The sequence below is a fragment of the Tenrec ecaudatus genome, chromosome 9, assembly GCF_050624435.1.
Source record: "Tenrec ecaudatus isolate mTenEca1 chromosome 9, mTenEca1.hap1, whole genome shotgun sequence".
NCBI lineage: Eukaryota > Metazoa > Chordata > Mammalia > Afrosoricida > Tenrecidae > Tenrec > Tenrec ecaudatus.
In genome coordinates this window covers 74,584,053-74,603,446 of record NC_134538.1, presented here as the reverse complement: position 1 = coordinate 74,603,446, position 19,394 = coordinate 74,584,053, and the positions used below count along the sequence as shown (strand labels likewise).

The 19,394-nt window shown below is 39.1% G+C and overlaps 1 protein-coding gene across 2 annotated transcripts in view; it reads left to right on the top strand.

Annotated features, from left to right (window-relative positions):
• Positions 1-19,394, top strand: part of BBS9 (Bardet-Biedl syndrome 9) — a 572,961-nt gene that overhangs the window by 261,418 nt on the left and 292,149 nt on the right. For both annotated transcript variants that reach the window (XM_075558202.1, XM_075558200.1), the window contains exon 17: positions 8,088-8,183. In XM_075558202.1, coding sequence (XP_075414317.1) covers positions 8,088-8,183 — 96 coding nt within the window. The remainder of the gene's footprint in view (positions 1-8,087; positions 8,184-19,394) is intronic.

The following is a 19,394-nucleotide window of genomic DNA, read 5'->3' as shown; positions in this document are numbered from 1 at the left end:
AAATACGGGTCTTTTACAACTCTGCTTCTGGGGAGCCTTGGAGCCAGGTAGTATAACTCCTCAGACTTGATCCTTCCTTTTCAAGGTTGACCTGGATATTCGAGATCATTTTTAATTTCATACACATCTTAAAATCAGTTTGTCAGCTAAATAAACAAGAATCACTTCCGGGGTCTTGACTTGGCCTGGCACTGATTCTCTGCATCAGTTTGGGGAGAAGTGACCTATTAACCATATTGAACCTGATGTAAGTTGCTCTTATCTTTCTAAGTTTCCTACAGTGAAAGTATACACCTTCATTTATTTAGATTTTGTTTCTAAGAAGCTTGGTCTTTTTAAGTGTACAGGTTTTGTAAATCTTTAGTATGATTGTCTCTAAGTATTTCATACATCTGCTTTTCTCTTTCTTTTGTTCTTTAAATTTATTTTGTTTTTGAGACTATAAGCAGGATGCCAATCCAGCAGTTATGACATGGACAGTAGAGCGAGGTCGGTTCCATGTCTCATCCCCCTTTTCTGAGTTGTTTCTTCCTCAGTGACATGAACATGCTGCCCGTAGCTCCTATCTAATCTTTGGAGTTGCTATCGATAGTTCTTAAAAGAGGATCATGTTCAAGGCATACCTTTTTTATTAGGTACGCTAAAGTGTCTAAGATGACCACATGGGGACATTTTCTGGTTCAAGGTTAAAGATTATCTCATGGTAATACTTTTAGATATTCTCCGCCCTCCATGTTTTAAAAGTCTAGAATTCATGAAAATTTGAAATTCTTTCATTTTCCTGCTTAGAATTCTTCTATGGAATCTTTGATCAAAATGTTCAATAACGTGCATCGTCTAGTATTTCTGGTCTCATGGTAAAGGGTGTTAACTGTAAACTATAATGTTTTATTTACATTTGGTTTTGGCATATTGATCTTGTATGTATATTTGTAAACCATTATTGGTTTCCAATTGGTTTCTAAAATATTTCATAAGTTTTGCTTCAAAGATGATGTCATGTACAAATAAAAATAATTTTGTTTCTTCCTTTTCATATAAAATTAAAAAAAATCATTTTAGTGGGGGGTTGTACACAATCCATCTATCCATCCATTGTGTCAAACATATTTGTTGCCATCATCATTTTCAAAACATTTTCTTATCACAATCCATCTATCCATCCATTGTGTCAAACACATTTGTTGCCATCATCATTTTCAAAACATTTTCTTTGTACTTGAACCTTTGGTATTACCTCCTCATTTCCCACCCTCTCTCCCAAACCCTTGATAATTTATAAATTATTATTATTTTTTCATGTCTTACACTGATTGATGGCTTCCTTTACCCACTTTTCTGTTGTCCACCCCCAGGTAGGGGGTTATATGTAGATAATTGTGATTGGTTCCCCTTGTCTACCCCCACTTTTCCTCTTCCCCCTCCTCGTATCGCTACTCTCATTATTGGTTCTGAGGGGTTTATCTGGGATTCCTTGTATTTCCAGCTCTTAGCTGTACCAGTGTACATCCTCTGGTTTAGCCAGATTTGTAAGATAGAATTGGGATCATCATACTGGGCCGTGAAGTGGGGAGGAAACATTAAAGAACTAGAGGAAAGTTGTATGTTTCATCAGTGCTACAGTGCACTCTGACTGGCTGGTCTCCTCCCCGCGACCCTTCTGTAAGGGGATGTCCAATTACCTACAGATGGGCTTTGGGTCTCTACTCCGCACTCTCCCTCATTCACAATAATATGATTTTTTGTTCTTTGATTCTGGATACCTGATCCTATAGACACTTTGTGATCACACAGGCTGATGTGCTTCTTCCATGTGGGCTTTGTTGCTTCTTAGCCAGATGGCCGTTTGTTTATCTTCAGGCCTTTGGGACCCCAGATGCTATACTTTTGATAGCCAGGCACCATCATCAGCTTTCTTCACCATATATACTTATGCACCAGCTTTGTCTTCAGCGATTTTGTCAGGAAGGTGAGCATCATGGAATGCCAGGTTAATAGAACAAAGTATTCTTGCATTGAGGGGGTATTTGAGTGGAGGGCCAGTGTCCATCTGCTACCTTAATACTAAACCTGTAAATATATGTACATAGATCTGTTTCCCCATTGTTATATATAAATATATTTACATATGTACATGCCTGTATTTAGACCTCTATATATGTCCTTTGTCTCCAAGTTCTTTCCTTTTGTCCTGCTATCATGTTTAGCCTTCATTTGGGTTTCAGAAATTCCTCTCGGTTACATTGCCCTTGATCAAGGCCTACCAGGCCTCCTACACCCTCCTCACCATCGCTTTTGGATCACTTGTTCCCTTATCCCTGGGTTTGTTAACACACACCTCCTCCCCCCCACTGTCTCTCCATTTACTATGCCCCCCCTCCAGATTGTTTTATCCTCCAGATTGTTTATCCTGCCTATCTTATCTAGATAGACCTGCAGAGATAATAATATGCACAAAAAGCAAGACAGAGCAAAACAAAGTAATCAACAAAAGAAAACAACAACAAAAACCAATGACAAAGAAAATAAAAGCCTGTAAATAGTTCATGGTCTGTTTGTTGACCTTTAAGAATGTTTTTTGGTTGAGTTTGATGGGGTGCCATGCCCTGGACCCAAAGTCTATTTTTGGTATTCCCTCAGGACTTCCTTGCCCTGTTCCCCTTGCTGTTCTGTTACACGCCCTTAGTGTTTCGCCTCAGTGTGATGGGGTTAGACCGGGCGCAATTCCCGCACTGTGTCTCCACGGTTGTCCCCAGGTAGCACTATGGGTCAGCGAGGGATGCCATGTCTCATAGTAGGGCTGGCCCTATGATTCTCTCTGTGCTTTAGCTGCTCTGAGCAGGCATATCGTCCTCAGGGCTTGGTGGACCAGGACGTGTTTCACTCTCTCTTCCTCCCCCTTCATTTGCTCCTGTGTGCCCTGATCAGATATGTCTCTCTCCCTGAGCTGTAGCTTCGGTGCTGTCTGCCCTCAAAAGTGAATTCTTCTTTGGGGAGGGGGGCTGCCCACGTGGTTGGTCCTTTTTCATATTGTTGATGTTTTTTTTGTTTATTTCCTTGCTTTTATCCTGATTTCAACCTTTGGGAAAATGCCAAGTAGAAATCGGGAGAGGGAATATCTTTGCCTTGTGCTAGACTTCAGGGGGCAGGTTTTATTATTTCATTATTACTCTCTCATATTTAATGTTTTGTTTTTGTTTGTACATGACCTTTCTAAGGTTGAGGAAGTTCCCTTCTATTTCTACTCTCCTGAGAGTTTTATCAGGAAAATATATTGGATTTTTCTCCAATGCTCTCTATAACTATTAAGATGATGCTTATATCATTTTCTTCTTGTACATGTTGTAAACATAAGCATATATTCAAATCAAGTGCATTTTCAACATTCTTTACAGGCACAATTTAGTGATCATGCTCATTAGCTGTGCGGTCATCACCACTATTGTTCCAAAGATTTCCATCACTTTGACAGGAACCAGTGCCCTTTATGGCACTTTATATAAACTCTTGTCTTTATATATTTACCACTGTTAGCTATTTCATCTAAGTGGAATCACATAATGTATGCACTCTAGCAGTTGATTTATTTCACTTAACATGATGTTTTAGGTTCATCTATGCTGTAGCATGTATCAGGATTTCATTTGTCTTTATGGCTTTGTAATATTCCATTTTATGTGCATACCACATTTTGAATATCTGTTCATCTATTGGTGAAAATTTGGCTTTTCATTTTTGCCTATTGTGAATCATGCTGCAGTGACCATTGGTGTATAAGTATCTGCATTCCTGATTTCAGTTATTTTTGGTATGTACCTAAGGGTGGAATTGTTGGGTCTTAGTTCTATTTGTAACTTTTTTTTAACCTTTCCACACTTTATTTAAAAAAAAAACATTTTATTGGGGGCTTGTACAATTCTTATCACAATCCATACATATATCATGTCAAGCACATTCGTACATTTGTTGCCATCATCATTCTCAAAACATTTGCTTTCTACTTGAGCTCCTCCTTTTCCCCCTCCCCTCCCCCTCCCTCATGAACCCTTCATAATTCATAAATTATTATTTTGTCATATCTTACACTTATTTGTAACTTTTTAAGGAACTGCCAAATGGGTTTCCATAGTGTTTATTGCATTCTACCGTCCCACTAGCATTGATTGAGGATTACAATTTCTTTATATCCTCACAAACACTTGCTGTTTTCAGTTTTTCTGATCATTGTCTTCATAGTGCGGGTGCAGAGTATCTTAATGTAGTTAGTTTTCTTTTGGACTTCACTCACAACTAGTGCCATTGAGCATGTTAGCTAGAAAGTGTGAGTCCTCCTTCCTGCCTTACTTGGGCTATTTAGGCTACTCTGGCTATGAAGGGTCCTTTGGTCTTATTCATTGTGTTAAAACGGTGAATTAATTTTTAAATTGTGTTAAGCGTAATGAAAATATGCATCCAAGCATGCATTAATTTCCTCTTTCAGATTTGGATTTTGTTTTTTGCAATCCTTGGATCACACAGGCTGGCGTACTTCTTCCCTGTTGGCATCAGAACTTAAATTGGGAACACCTTGTTTGTAGAAGGCTAGGGATGACAATGGAAGGCCAAAGTCCACTTAAAGGGTTCCCTCATGGATTAAGCCTCTGAAGAATCTCCTCTGACTGGTTCTTGGGTTGTTGACTGTGAACAGCTTTGCAGTTAGAGAGAAAACATTGTAACGTCAATTATGGCAGATAGAGTTAGGTTAGCATGCAGTGCCTTATCATGTTGGACCCGTTTTAAGTTGTTCAGTTTTTAATATTTTATATGTTTTTTTGCAATGAAGCTTTTCTATGTCTTGTGTATTTTCTCTGGATTCGTGTTTGATTTCTGTTTGTATTTTTACAATCTCCACAAAGGAAGTCCAGGATGGCATCTTTATAGAGAGAGTGACGAGACTGCTCGTCTCCTGGGAGCCCAGCACGGGAGGATGAGGGGAAATAGAGAGCTAATGGCTATGACGACAGAAAATGTTTGAAATTGATTGTGGTGATTATTGTATAAATCTTCCTAAGACAACGAAGGGATTAAGCTAAATGAAATGTGAAGTGTATTCACTCTGGCTGTTCAGTTTCTATTGTAGCTTCCTTGCCCTCCTGTGCCCCCTTACCTTTTCATCATTGGTTTATGGAAGGGGTTCACAAACTTTCACTCTCGAGACATCTGTGGCTCTTTCAATTCATACATGTGGCTCTGAAGTAAAATTGAAAATGAAAATAATACTATTTTTCAGGTAAGGGTGATTTCATTTGTTTGTAAAGTACATATGGCTCTCAAATAATTTTTAAGTTGTGAGGGACAGGATTGGTTCTTCCATCTCAGAAGTTTGACAGCCCCTAGTATGGTAAATGTTGACTGTTAGATCTGATTTAGATTGTTTAGAGGAAAACAGTTCTTGGGATTGGCATTATTTATTTTATGAGCCATTCTGCATTTTACCTGATAGATGGCTTCTGGGAATGGCTCTTTTCTAACCTTTTGAACTTTGTCCTTGGACAAGTGCTACCTTTTTGATATTAGCTAATTATTCTAACATAGGGGTGAATTGTATTCCAAACCTAAAGTGTGACTAAAGGTGATAGTTTTGGGGGTCCTACCTCTATCAAATTTGTATGGCTAGATTCTTTTATAACTTTGAGTTTGATTCCACAGCTTTCTCTCACTCTGTTCAGGATCATCTGATGTGATCCTTTTCAGAGCTATTGGTGGTGATAGCTGGGCACCATCTAGGTCTTTTGGTCTTAGGGTTGTAAAGAATGAGGTTGGATGGTCCATTGGACTAATTGTATACACAAGTCTTCACTTTTCATCTCTCTTCTTTCTTCTGGATATGGAGAGACCAATGGCTTCACTCTACGTGGTTGCTCACAAGATTTTAAGAGCCCATTTGCCAGTCACCCAAGAAGGCTGTAGAACTTTTCTTTGTGAATTATGTCATGACAATAGACCTTGGTGTCCCTGAACACTATGCTCCTGATCCCCCAGGCACCGCGATTCATTATGTCCAGGAGTTTGGTTACGTCTAACAAGTATTTGGAACTTTGCCTCTTACATGTTTTACCACATTCATGAGTTATATTTGCAGCAAAGATAAATATACATATACACATATCTTCTGTCAAAGCTGTATCTGTTTGTGGGCATTCTCCTACTTTCCTCCCACTCATGCTTAGCCTGCATGTCTATTTAATCATCTATTCCTGGTCACCACTCTTGCAGCAGCATGTACTTAAATGTTCTTTTAAAATAGTTTTATTGTCCTATGGCGTTTACCTCTGTTGCCTGTAACTTTTGCACATCTGCATTGTCTTGTCCTGCTACATAATTTTTTACCCACCTCTCTTGTGTCATATTGTTTTCCTTTCATCTAAGTTAACAAGTGCCTGTTCCTTACTTGCTCTCCCATAACCAATCAAGTAGGTTTATTTTAGTGTGAACACCTTTTCTTGGCTTTTTATAGTAGCGGTCACATACAACATTTGCCCTTTTTTGATTGACTGATTTAACTCCACGTGACAGACCTCCAGGTTAATCCAGGTTCTGAGGTGTTTCTCAGACTCCTCATTTTTCTCTGACAGTGTACACTATTCCATTGTGTGTACGCACCACAGTTTATTCCTTCATTTTTCCAACTTTGAGCATTTAAGTTGTTTCCATCTGTTTGCTATTGTGAATAGAGCTGTAATCAACATGGCCGTGAATATCTCAGCAGTCTTGTTGCTTTAGGGTAGACCAAGTAGTGGATTGCTGGGTCATATGATATTGCTCTTTCCAACTTTTTGAAGATGCATCATTGCCACTTTCCACAGTGGTTCCACCATTTTACAATAAATACCTCCTGGCCAGTATTTATTGTCATCTGTTTTCTTTAACTTTGCTATTAATGCTAAGGTGAGATAGTAACTCATTGTTGTTTTGATTTGCATCTATTCATTGGTTAATGAAAGTGAACATTTCTTCATATGTTTATTGGTTACCTGAATGTTTTCTTTGTTATCTGTTCATGCCCTTTGTCCTTTTTAAAATTTGATTTTTTTTGGTCTTTTTCTTTTTGAGGTGCTGAAGTTAGCTATGATTTTTTTTTTTGCTTTAGTCCCTTTTCCTCTTTTTTTCCCCACACTTTGTAGATTCTCTTTTTATACACTTTTGGATGAAGTCTATTTTGTCTTCTATTATGTGTGTGTTTTTCATTACGTTTCTTCGATTGTCTAGCACTTCAAAATGCCACTTTTGCCACCCTTAAGGAATCTAAATTGAGTTACTTTTCAATATTCTTTGCATTTTGATAACGAGTATGAGCGAGGAGAACTGGCTTCCAGGGTGCATGGGCGACACTCAGGTTTGATAGGGTATTTATGCTATGTATTTCCAGTGGTAATCCTTATCTACCCTTCATATCCCTTTTTAAATTTTTATACAGAGAACTTTCCCTTACCTACTGTTGATTGTGTGGTGCAGTTTAAGTAGAAATATCAGTATAAATGCTTCTTTCTTCCTCTGTACTACAAGTTTTGAAATAATGAGTAGTTTCTTGAAGATCCTCCAATAGTGATTTTGGCTCCAGTATCAATATTAATTCAAACTGTTAATGTATTTTTATGTGTTTTATTCATTGCAGTTATTGTCTTTTTTAGATCTTCAAATATCTTTGTCTGTACTTTGATTCTCAAGTATTTTTCATGTAACACATAATTTCACATAACACATATAGCTCATAATAATCATTGAACCTTCCTTGTTATTTAGTATGAAAAGATTTTTTAGGTTTATCTTGTTTCCTGCCTCAGATTGGAACCAACCAGATCTGATATTAGAAGAAAGAAAATTAAGTGATTTCGGAGTGAGTGTGAAAAAGAAATTTTAGCAATGGGAAGCTACGAGGAAATCAAATTAACTTGTTATAATTCATACATGGGTTTTCATCATGACCGGTGACATAAATAAAGGAAAACAAACAAACAAACAAACATGTCTTTCAACTAAACTTTCTGTTTTGAATGTTTAGTGCTCCGCTGCCTGGTGCTCATGTGAGGTGATTCTTTTCTTTGTAGGGTTTGCCAGTCAGTCAGATGACGATCAAGTGAACGTGATGGGTTTTCGCTTCCTAGGAGGCTCCCGAGTTACTCTTCTTGCTTCCAAAACCTCTCGTAAGTAAATCCATAATTGTATTATTATTGCTTTGGGGATTTTCTTCTGAGAGCTAAACATTACACATTGCAAAGCATTATTGCACCAGTATCTGTGGACAGGGTGATCGTCAGTTAGATATTGAAAGCTGAGTCATAGGGTTAAATATATGGGTATAAAAGTTATGCAGATTAGCCCCTGTTTTGTTAGAGATGTGTCCTTTGCTGGGAATAAATAAAGTTTGAGAGAGCATACAAAAATATTAAAAAATGCTTTTTGAAAACACTGATGCTTGGTAAAAATGCTCAGCAAAAGGTGAGTGGAATGGAAGATGCTTCAGCATATTTAAAGGTATATGTCATGGTTGTTGTTAGGTGCTATTGAGTCAATTCCAACTCATAGCGAGCCCATGTACAGCAGAACGAAGCAGAACCATGTCCTGTGCCATCCTTAATTGTTCTTAGGTTTGAGCCCATTGTTGCCCAGTGAGCCCCTTGCTTTGTCAACCCATCTTATTGAGGGTTCTCTTCTTTTCCATTTCCTTCCTACCAAACGCAGTTTCCTTTCCCAGGCATTTGTCTCTCCTGATAACGTGTCAAATGTACGTGAGAAAAAGGCTCGCCATGCAGCATTCTGGCTGTACTCTATCTAAGACAAATATATTTGTTCTTCTGGAAGTCCACGTGCTTTCAGTGTTTGTAATCAAAATGCAATGATTCTTTGCTCTTCTTTATTCACTGTCCAACTTTCACCTGCACGTGAGGTGATTGAAAACACCAAGGCGTGTTAGGCAGACTTCTCTAGCAAAACAAAACCAGGACACTCAGGCTTATATGTATATAAATATATACATATATAATTTATAAAGTAAGAAGGAATACAGTAGATAATTAGTCCACACAGTTGATATACCAATGGTCCTTCCAACTCACACTGGCTGCTGGCGTCAGGTTCAAGGTCAAGGAAGTAGCTGGTGGGAGGTGCAAGCTAAGCAGAGTTGGCCACAGGCAGCAGCAGGAAGATGAGATATCGAGGTGTAGCAGCAGCATAGTGAAGCAGGTCTCGTGGAGCCTAAAGGTGTAGCATGGGCAGTGACACAATCCACCAGGGCCCATGGGTTGCTTCAGCCTACAGGTAGCGCACGACTGAGGCAGAGTAGCTAACTCAGGCAGCAGCACCCTGGTCAGATCACCAGGGAGAAAGAGAAAGAGGCTGCCCTGGAAGAGCCATTTATCTCAGTCACCCTCCAATCAAGCTGTGACCTGACCGACAGGCTAAACTCCACCCACATGTTCCTGTAAGAGCCATGTTGGCACAAAACATCTCACTATCACCCCACATAGCAGGGTCAGGCTCACCTAGTCCTTAGACTATCCATCTTGCTTTTCAATACTTTAAAGAGATCTTGTGCAGAAGATTTATCCAATGCAATATATCATTTGGTCTCATGACTGCTACTTCCATGAACATTGGTTGTGGATCCAAGCAGGATGAAATCCTTGGCAACTTCAATCTTTTATCCATTTATCATGATGTTATCAATAGGCCCATTTGTGAAGATTGGTTTTTCTTCACACTGAGTTGTAATCCATACTGAAAACCGCAGTCCTTAATCTTCATAACATGTGTCTTAAGCCCTCCTCACTTTGAACAAGCAAGGATGTTACCTGCAAATTGTTTGTTAATAAACCTTCCAATCCTGATACTGCCTTCTCCTTCATACAGTCCAGCTTCTCTGATTATTTGCTTGGCATATAGATTGAATAAGTATCGTGAGAGGTTGCCACCCGGATGCACACCTTTCTTGATTTTCAGTCATGCGGTACGCCCCGTGTTCTGTTCCCATAACTGCCGCAGGATCCAGCTGTAAGTTCCGCATGAGCACAGTGCAGTGTTCTGGAATTTCCATTCTTCTCAAGACTATCCATAGTTTGTTATGATCTACACAGTTGGATACTTTTGCCTACTAAATAAATACAAGTAAATATCTTTCTGGTATTCTCAGTTTTCTGCCAAGATCTATCTGATTTCAGCATTGAAATCCTTTGTTCCATGTCTTTGTCTGAATCCAACTTATATTTCTGGCAGCACCTGTCAATGTACTGCTGTAAATATTGTTGAATCAGCTTCAGCAAAATTTTACTTACACGTGATGCGATATTAATGGTATGACTCTGTAATTGCCCAATCTGTTGTGTCACCTTTTTAAAAAATGGAAACAGATATGAATCCCTTCCAGTTGGTTGTCCAGGAGCCTGTCTTTCAAACTTTGGGCATAGAAGGCTGAATACTTCCCCTGCTGCCTCAGTTGTTGAAACACGCCAACTGGTATTCCATTTTTCTAAAGCCTCGATTTTGGCTAATGTCTTCAGTGTAACTTTGACTTCTTCCTTCAGTACCATTTTGTTCTTGATCACATGGTACCTTTTAAAATAGTAGACTGTTGCGATAGTTTATTGTGCCAGCCTGGCCGATAAACACAAGTAGGATTAATTGAAGGGCGGAGGGATAAATGGCTCAGTGAGCCTCGCCTTGCTTGTTCTGTGCCTCAATTTAAAGGGGTACACTACCTGTGGGATGCCTACCCTGTGGACTGTGTCTCTGTAAGTTGAGGTCCCTTTAATCCCACACGATTGGAATGTTCATCTCTAGAGCTGGGGACTGACAGTTGGTGACAGTTGGGGACCTGCCTTGCTGTTTGCTGCCTGGATATATAGCCCAGCTCTCTCTACAGATAGGGACTGGCAACTGGCGGCTCTCAAGCCTTAAAGGACTGCTAGTGTCTCACTGCTTTATAATTTAACTGTTAATTTCTTGTATTATCTATCTGTATATAATTTAATGGTTCATTTCTTGTTTTATATATCTATCTTTATAAATATATTTATATATATAATTACTAGCAATCTGGTTTGTCTCTCTAGAGAACCCTGTCCGACACAACTGTCAACCAATTCTTTTTGGTTCAGTGACTGTGTGTATTCCTGCGTCATTCCCTATTTTGCTGTTGTTGTTAGGTGCCATCAAGTTGGTTTCGTCTCATAGAAACTCTGTGTACAACAGAACGAAACACTGCCTGGTTCCATGCCCGCCGCACAATTGTTAAGTTTGAGCTCATCGATGCAGCCACTGTGTCAGTCCATCTTGTCGAAGGTTTTCCTGCTACTTTGCCTAACATGATGCCCTCCTCCAGGGACCGCTCTCTCCCGATGACATGTCCAAAGAGTCATGTCCATAGAATCTCTCAGTATGGAACTTCGAGGCTTGCTTGTTCTTCTTCAGTTCTTTCAGTTTATGATATGCTTAGTGTTTTTTTACTTTTGGTGTCCCAACTGTACCTCTTTCATATTTAATTATAATAATCTACTTTGTCTTCTTAAGCTGCCCTTTGAAAATTTCTGTTTATCTCTTTTACATCATCCCACTGCTTTAGCTATGCTATGTTCAAATGTGTAAACTCTTAAACTCTACTATATTTCAAAGTCTCTTCTGATGTCTACTTTTCCCTTTTCTTTCTCTTAGCTTTTTAATACCATTTACTTTCTTTATGTATGGTATTTTTTAATGTCATCTATAGCTTAGCAGGGCTTCTGTCATTAGTGGTCTTGAAATGGTCTCCGAGTCAGGTGGGATCTATTCAAGGTCGTATTTTTGTTCTCATGGGCTTCTTTTGATTTTTCTTCAACTTCAACATGAGTGGTTGATGGTGTTTTGTACAGTCTTTTTTGGCTGATAACCATAAATTTTGAATTGTTCTTGTTGACGAGGAAAGCAACACCATTTCTCTAAAATTTAACATTCTCAGCAGAGCAGTCCAAAAGGATCCTATATTAATGTTAAGGGATTCACCATCCTCATGGGTAGGAAAATTTGACATTGTGAAAATCTCCATCCTATCTTAGATCCTGTTACAGATTCCATCATATTCTTTAAAGAGATGTGAAGGATATAAAGATATTCTTTAAAGAAAGGAAAGAAAGAGACTTGAGTAAAGAAAGCAGTAGGCAAGAACAGGGCAGGAGGCTTACCACTTCCTGATTTCAAAACCTATCATGTAGCTATAATAGTCAAATCACACATGGTATTGATACAATGACAGACATACAGCCCCATGGAACAGAATTAAGAACCAGAAGCAAATCCATCCGCCTGTGGGAAACTGTTCTTTGACAAAGGGCCCAAACCCTTGAAATAGGGAAGAAATAGTCTCTTTTCAAATGATGCTATCAAAAACTAGAAATCCATTTGCACAAAATAGGAAACACGATCAATATCTTTCATCATCTTGAAAAAACAACTCTAGGTCGATGGATCAAGGAGCTATGTAAAATCTAAAACTATAAAATTTGTTAATGAACAAAATAGTGATAAACTTAGTGGCCCCAATACATGTTATCTGTGTACTACCAAATATAACCGAAAACACACAAACAACAGAACATACACTGAATATCTGGAGAGACCTCCTGAAAGTGAAACATTTATGTGCATTGAACGACTTCAACCAGTGACACTAACATGTAAATGTAGAAGGGTGTTCAATTGGAGACTGTTTTGTTATGTATATTTTCCCCACAGGTAAAGAACAATAATAATCACACTAATAATAAGTGCAAGGAAGAAGAAAATGTGCTAAAATTGACTGTGGTACTGACTGCACAACTCTCCTGGATATGTTTGTACTATTGAATTGTATATATGGAAGAGGTGCCAATAAAACTGTAAAAAACAAAGACTTCAACCAAATAATGAAAAGAGAATTCATTTCCTGGGGAAGAAAATTGGCAATGACATATTCAGAGAAGAGCTTAAGTTCGAAAGCTTAGAGACAATGTAGTGACCTCAACAAGAAAAAGACAAACTCCAATTGCAAAGTAGGCAGACGACATACAGAAACACTTCAATAAAGACACCTTTAGATGGAGACAGTCAAATGAAGAAATGCCCCGGATCATTAGTTGTTAGAAGGATGTAAATCAAAGCAAAAATGAGATATCATCTCACCGTAGCATTCCTAGGAAGTTAAAAACAAGCAAACAAATACTTGTGAGGGCGTTGAGAGACTGACACCTTAATGGGCTGTTGATAGTAATGTCCACTATGATAGTGTATCCACTAGGGAAAATGGGGTGGCACTTTCTTAAACTTTCGGAACTAAAAGTGCCATATATTTCAGCAATCCTACTAGGTATATGCCCTAGAGAAATAAGAGCCTTGACATGAATCTGTGTTCATCACAGCAATATTTACAATAGCAAACACATGGACACAATCTAAGTGCCTGTCAGCAGATGGATGCATACATATAATGGAGTGTGACGCAGCATAAAAGACTAAGAATGACTCAAGGAGAACATAATAATGTAGATAAACCTGAAGGACAGGCTGAGTCAAAACAGTCCATCAAAAAAGGAAAATATTGTACGAGGCAGTACTGTGTTTTATTTTTTAAAATATTTTATTAGGGGCTCATACAACTCTTATCACAATCCATGCATATACATACATCAATTGTATAAAGCATATCTGTACATTCTTTGCCCTAATCATTTTCTTTCTTTTTTTACATTTTATTAGGGGCTCATACAACTCTTATCTCAATCCACACATATACATACATCAATTGTATAAAGCACATCTATACATTCTTTGCCCTAATCACTCTCAAAGCATTTGCTCTCCACTTAAGCCCTCTGCATCAGGTCCTCTTTTTTTTTCCCCTCCCTCCCCGCTCCCCCCTCCCTCAGGAGCCCTTGATAATTTATAAATTGTTATTTTGTCATATCTTGCCCTATCCGGAGTCTCTCTTCCCCCCCTTCTCTGCTGTCCATCTCCCAGGGAGGAGGTCACATGTGGATCCTTGTAATCAGTTCCCCCTTTCCAACCCACTCACCCTCCACTTTCCCAGCCTCGTCCCTCACACCCTTGGTCCTGAAGGTATCATCTACCCTGGATTCCCTGTGCCTCCAGGCCCCATATGCACCAGTGTACAACCTCTGCCCTATCCAGTCCTGCAAGGTAGAATTGGGATCATGGTATTTGGGGGGAGGAAGCATCCAGGATCTGGGGGAAAGCTGTGTTCTTCATCGGTACTACATCGCACCCTGACTGACCCTTCTCCTCTCCTAAACCCCTCTGCGAGGGGATCTCCAGTGGTCGACACTTGGGCCTCGGGTCTCCACTCTGCACTTCCCCCTTCATTCACTATGGTATATATACATATACATATACACACACACACACACACACATGTATACTTTTTTTTTGCATGATGCCTTATACCTGGTCCCTTTGGCACCTCATGATCGCACTAGCTGGTGTGCTTTTTCCATGTGGGCTTTATTGCTTCTGAGCTAGATGGCCGCTTGTTCACCTTCAAGCTTGTAAGACCCCAGACACTATCTCTTTCGATAGCCGGACACCATCAGCTTTTTTCGCCACATTTGCTTACGTACCCGTTTGTCTTCAGCGATCCTATCATGGAGGTGTGCAGTCAATGATATGATTTTTTGTTCTTTGATGCCTGATAACTGATCCCTTTGGGACCACACGATCACACAGGTTGGTGTGTCCTTCCATGTGGGCTTTGTTGCTTCTGAACTAGATGGCCGCTTGTTTATCTTCAAGCCTTTAAGACCCCAGTCACTATCTCTTTTGATAGCCGGGCACCATCAGCTTTCTTCACCACATTTACTTGTTCACCCGCTTTGGCTTTGGCAGTTGTGTCAGTAGAGTGAGCATCATAGAGTGCAAATTTAATAAAAGAAAGTATTCATGCATTGAGGGACTGCTTGAGTAGAGGCCGAAGGTCCTTCTGCCACCTTAATACTAAACCTATAAATGTAGACACTTAGATCTATTTCCCCATCCTCATATATATATATTTGATGTACATGTCTTTGTCTAGACCTCCATAAATGCCCCTTCACTCCAGTTCCTTCCTCCATCTCTACACAACCTTACCCTTGATCATTACCCACCAGGCCTGAGGCAGTACTTTAAAAAGTCAAGAAAAGGTTTGCCCACAGAAAAATATATTCTTCAAATGTTACTAGGAGTGGAAGAGGAAGGGAGGGAAAATCATTGACAATCGAATAGACATTTTTAAATTTGGGTGAAGAGCATGGCACTTCCTTATAAGCGAGAGTTTGGTGCAAATTGATCAAGGTAAAGGCAGACACTGAGGAAAGTCCCAAAATGAAAGGCTTTAGAGATAAACACCATGACACACTCAGTCCTGTACTGACAGTGATAACAAGCTGTAAGTGGTCATAGAGAGACTTGCACGGTGAACAGGTGTGGTCAGGTAAATGGGTGTTGTCCAGGAGTATCCATGTAGGTTTGACAGTAGATATTTCTACATATGTATTCCGATGTGCTGCGAATGTGGATACAGTAGAGCATACAGGAACAGTTATGTGGCTTCAAGGTGTTTAGTCATAGAACTGAAATGTCTATAAGGGCTCAACTGTCTCAAGGATCTCCCCCGGCTGTAAGTCATCAGTTCCTCTGGTCCTTTTCATGGTTTTATTTCTAAAGAATCTTGAGGTGTAAATAGGAGGTAATTAGGTAAAGGCATTCCAGGGAGTGGGGAAAACACCTGTAAATGAATGAAAAACTACATTTTAGGGGCAGTTCCTGTGTGCCTGGCGGTTCTCAAAGTGGAGTTTATGATAGCCTTCTAATGAGGGTAAGAATGTTGGGTCCCTGGAAGTGGTTAAATGTGCACAGTCATTCCCAAGTATAAAATTACTTTTAGAATTTTTCAGCAATGCTATCAAGAAGTAATGAGAATATTATAGAAATTCAACTTGAAAAAACTCGTTTGAAAAGTAAATTAGAGAGGGTTTCTATTAATATTGAAGAGATGTATCCTTTGGATGCCCCCCCCTCTAGTGATGCTTTTTATTAAAAGATTTTATAGGGGGCTCTTAACAGCTCTTATAACAACCCATATATCAATTATAGCAAACATATTTGTCCATATGTTGCCATCACTATTTTCTAAACACTTACTTTCTATTAGAGCCCTTGGTATCAACTCCTCTTTTCCCCCCTCCCACAACCCTCCTACCCTCGTGACCCCTAGCTAAATTATAAATCATTTTAATTTTAATATCTTAACACTGACTATTGTCTCCCTTCCGCCATGATTTCTGTGATTCGTCCTTTTGGATGTTTTGACAAATCTCTATTGTAGTTGTTTACATTATTCCCACCCCTTTAAAAATATTCATCTGCCTTTCTTTTTTCATATTATAAAATCGCAACCTTAGTAATTTAAATGTGTATTTTTGATAGGAATGCAAACATTTGTATCAATAAGCCTGGAATGTTATCATGTGAATGGAGACTGACATAAGTCTTTTTTTGGGGGGGGAGGGGTGGTTTCCTGGCTAATTACATGTGTTATTTCCCTGTTGAATGGACTTTGGTCATCCAAATTTAGTTCATTTGAAAGCTGAACTGCTGTTAGAGATCCAAAGGAAAAGAGTTAAAAACAAATGGATTGAATGTTCATTTTGGCAATGATTTTGATTATTGATATTTTAGGATGTGTTTTAAAATACAAGTTTCTTCTTGCATGCATATTATAAATAGAACTTTTTTCTCCTTTCTTGAAATGTAGATTCTGGAAAGTCTCCAGGGTCAATGCTAACCATCCTGGAGTACTAATCCTTAGAAAATAGTAATAAAAATAATGCCTTATAAATCTTTGATTCTTGTGGATATTTAGAGATCCAAAAAAATCAACTTAAAAATATTGTTTACCTTTCTAAATCCTAAGCGTAATTGCAAAATTTTCATTGCAGATAAATTTAGTTTACTTTTCCCCCTGCAAGTATTGATGAAAAGAAGACGCTGAAGTCATGTGTTGCTCCATGGGGTATGTGGCGGTCAGCTTCTGTAATGAGTGCAGCCTTGGGGCGCTTAGTGAGCAGCTCTGATCTGTGTTGAGTTGTAATGATGTGATGACAAAGGGTTAAACATTTATAATTACAGAAAATATCACCCTCAGTTAAATCAGGGCTTTGAACTGGTTTGTTCCAGCTCAATCCCCTGCTGACGTGTTGTACTTCCACCCAGATATATGGAATTAGCATCTACACTTGAGCAGTGTCCAGGTGCTATGTATATGCCTGATTAAAATGCAGGTCTTGCTAAAACGTAGATTCTGAGCTTAAGACTGAACTACCAACCCTCGAGTGAGAAGAAGCAGATGATTTCTATCCCAAGGCTGTGGATGTGGATGTCGCTGGACTGAGGCTCAAAATTCCAGCTTTGAGGGGGCCTAATAAATGGTAACCCAGAATATCAATATTTGCTAATTTCATACTCTTTGTCTTTTTGTGTTTTTGTTCAGCAGTCACAGTCCTGCCTTTGCGAATGACCATTATTTAAAGTTTTCCCTTATTTCATCCCTCCCTGTTTGAGTAAATAGTGTCCAGCCACCTAAATTGTTAATCTGTCCACGTCAACAATCCATGTATTTTAGTTGAAAAAAAAACAAACAAACTGCCCTATTGGAACCTTGTTGGTGTATGCATTTGGCTGCAAGCTGTAAAGTCAGAAATTTGATACCATCAGTCATTCCTCAGGAGAAAGCCTCGCTTTGTACTCTCATAGAATTACAGTCTTGGAAACTCACAGGGGCAAGTTTGCGTGTCGTAGATAGGGTCACAATGAGTTGGCATGGGCTTGATGGCAGTTTTTGGAGAAAAAAATGCATGCATACTTTGTTTTTCTCAACAGTGTTTTATATTCTGTATAATTGACTAAATTAATGATTATATCAGTAGAACTATCATATGCCCCTTTTATAATGATCCCCAGTAAAGTAATAATGTCTCTAAAGTGAACCAGGGACATAGGTGATAGATATGTGAATGGAGTTTGAGCTTTCACTTAATCATAGTCCTAATCTAAGAACAGTGACTTCTCATGACATGGCCTTGCTCAATACTTGCCCTCATGAAGCAATCACTAAAGATACAGGTGCTTTATCAAGGTGTGGGGAAGAAAGTAAATGGTGCCTGGCTATCAGAAAGAATAGCATCTGGGGTCTTAAAACAAGCAACCATCGAAGTGAGGTATCAGCTAACTTCACCCAATGTGATACAAGGATTGTAAATAATAAAATTCAAACCTATAGAAGAGTGTGGTATTAGAGCTTAAATTTTGAACGGCTGGTTGGAAGAAGACTATGGGTGAGAGTGGTAGTCCCAAGCCCCTTTCCAGGGCCCCCCACGTGGAGTCAGCCTTCAGTGAGTCCTTCTGACGGTAGCCTAGGGGTGAGCGTGGCCTGTTGGCAGACAGTGCCCTGCAGGGCCGGTTGCTGTGGTTGTAGTTACGTGAAAGTGTGATGCATTGTCGTTGGATCTCCATTTTGATCCAGTGTATGTTTGTTCCAGGTTTTAAATATTTTCCGCTTTCTTTTCAATTGAGACTTTTCTCTGTTGTATTGTTATTGCTGTTTATGTGTTTGTTTTGTTTTGATTTTCTATTTATGAAATCCAGAATAGGTAAATCTATAGAGACAGTAACTGGATTGATAGGGCGATGGCAATAGGGTTTGACCTAAACTGGGGAGCTAACAATGATGAGCACAAGGAAAATGAGTGTCCCCAAGCTGATTGTGCTGATTATACAATTTTTTGATTACGATTGAACTATTGAAATGTATGGCTTGTTGATAAAACCTTTTAAAAAGTAGATTTTTTTAAAAGTATACCTGGGGTGGCAATATAGATTCCTGTCAGACCATAAAAACTAGCTGGAAGTCTTAGTTTAAATGCTTACTGTTATATTTTGTTGTTTTCATTCATGTGTGCTTGAGAATGGCAGCGTACCTACTAGGAATGCAGAGTTTTGCTTACATTGGGGCTTTTTGTTATTAAAAGTTTTTCACTGATTTCACACTAAGAATTTTGTGCCTAAAAGTTTTCATTCCCCAACTAATATATTTTAAAATTGAATTGTGTGAGCATCTTGTATGGTGGTGGCCTGCATACTGTTCCGATGCTGTGCAAAACCTGTATCTAGGCCAAGAGGCGGTTGTGCAGATGGTGAATGTTTTAAACAGCTGGTTTGAAATGAAGACAGGTCCGCTGCTTGATACAGTGGAAGGTCGGAGATAAAGAGGCATCCCTCTATTAGACGGGTTGTCACCGTGGCTGTAACCCTGGGCTTAGTCACCACAGTTATGAGGAGAGCAGCAAACGGGGCGGTGT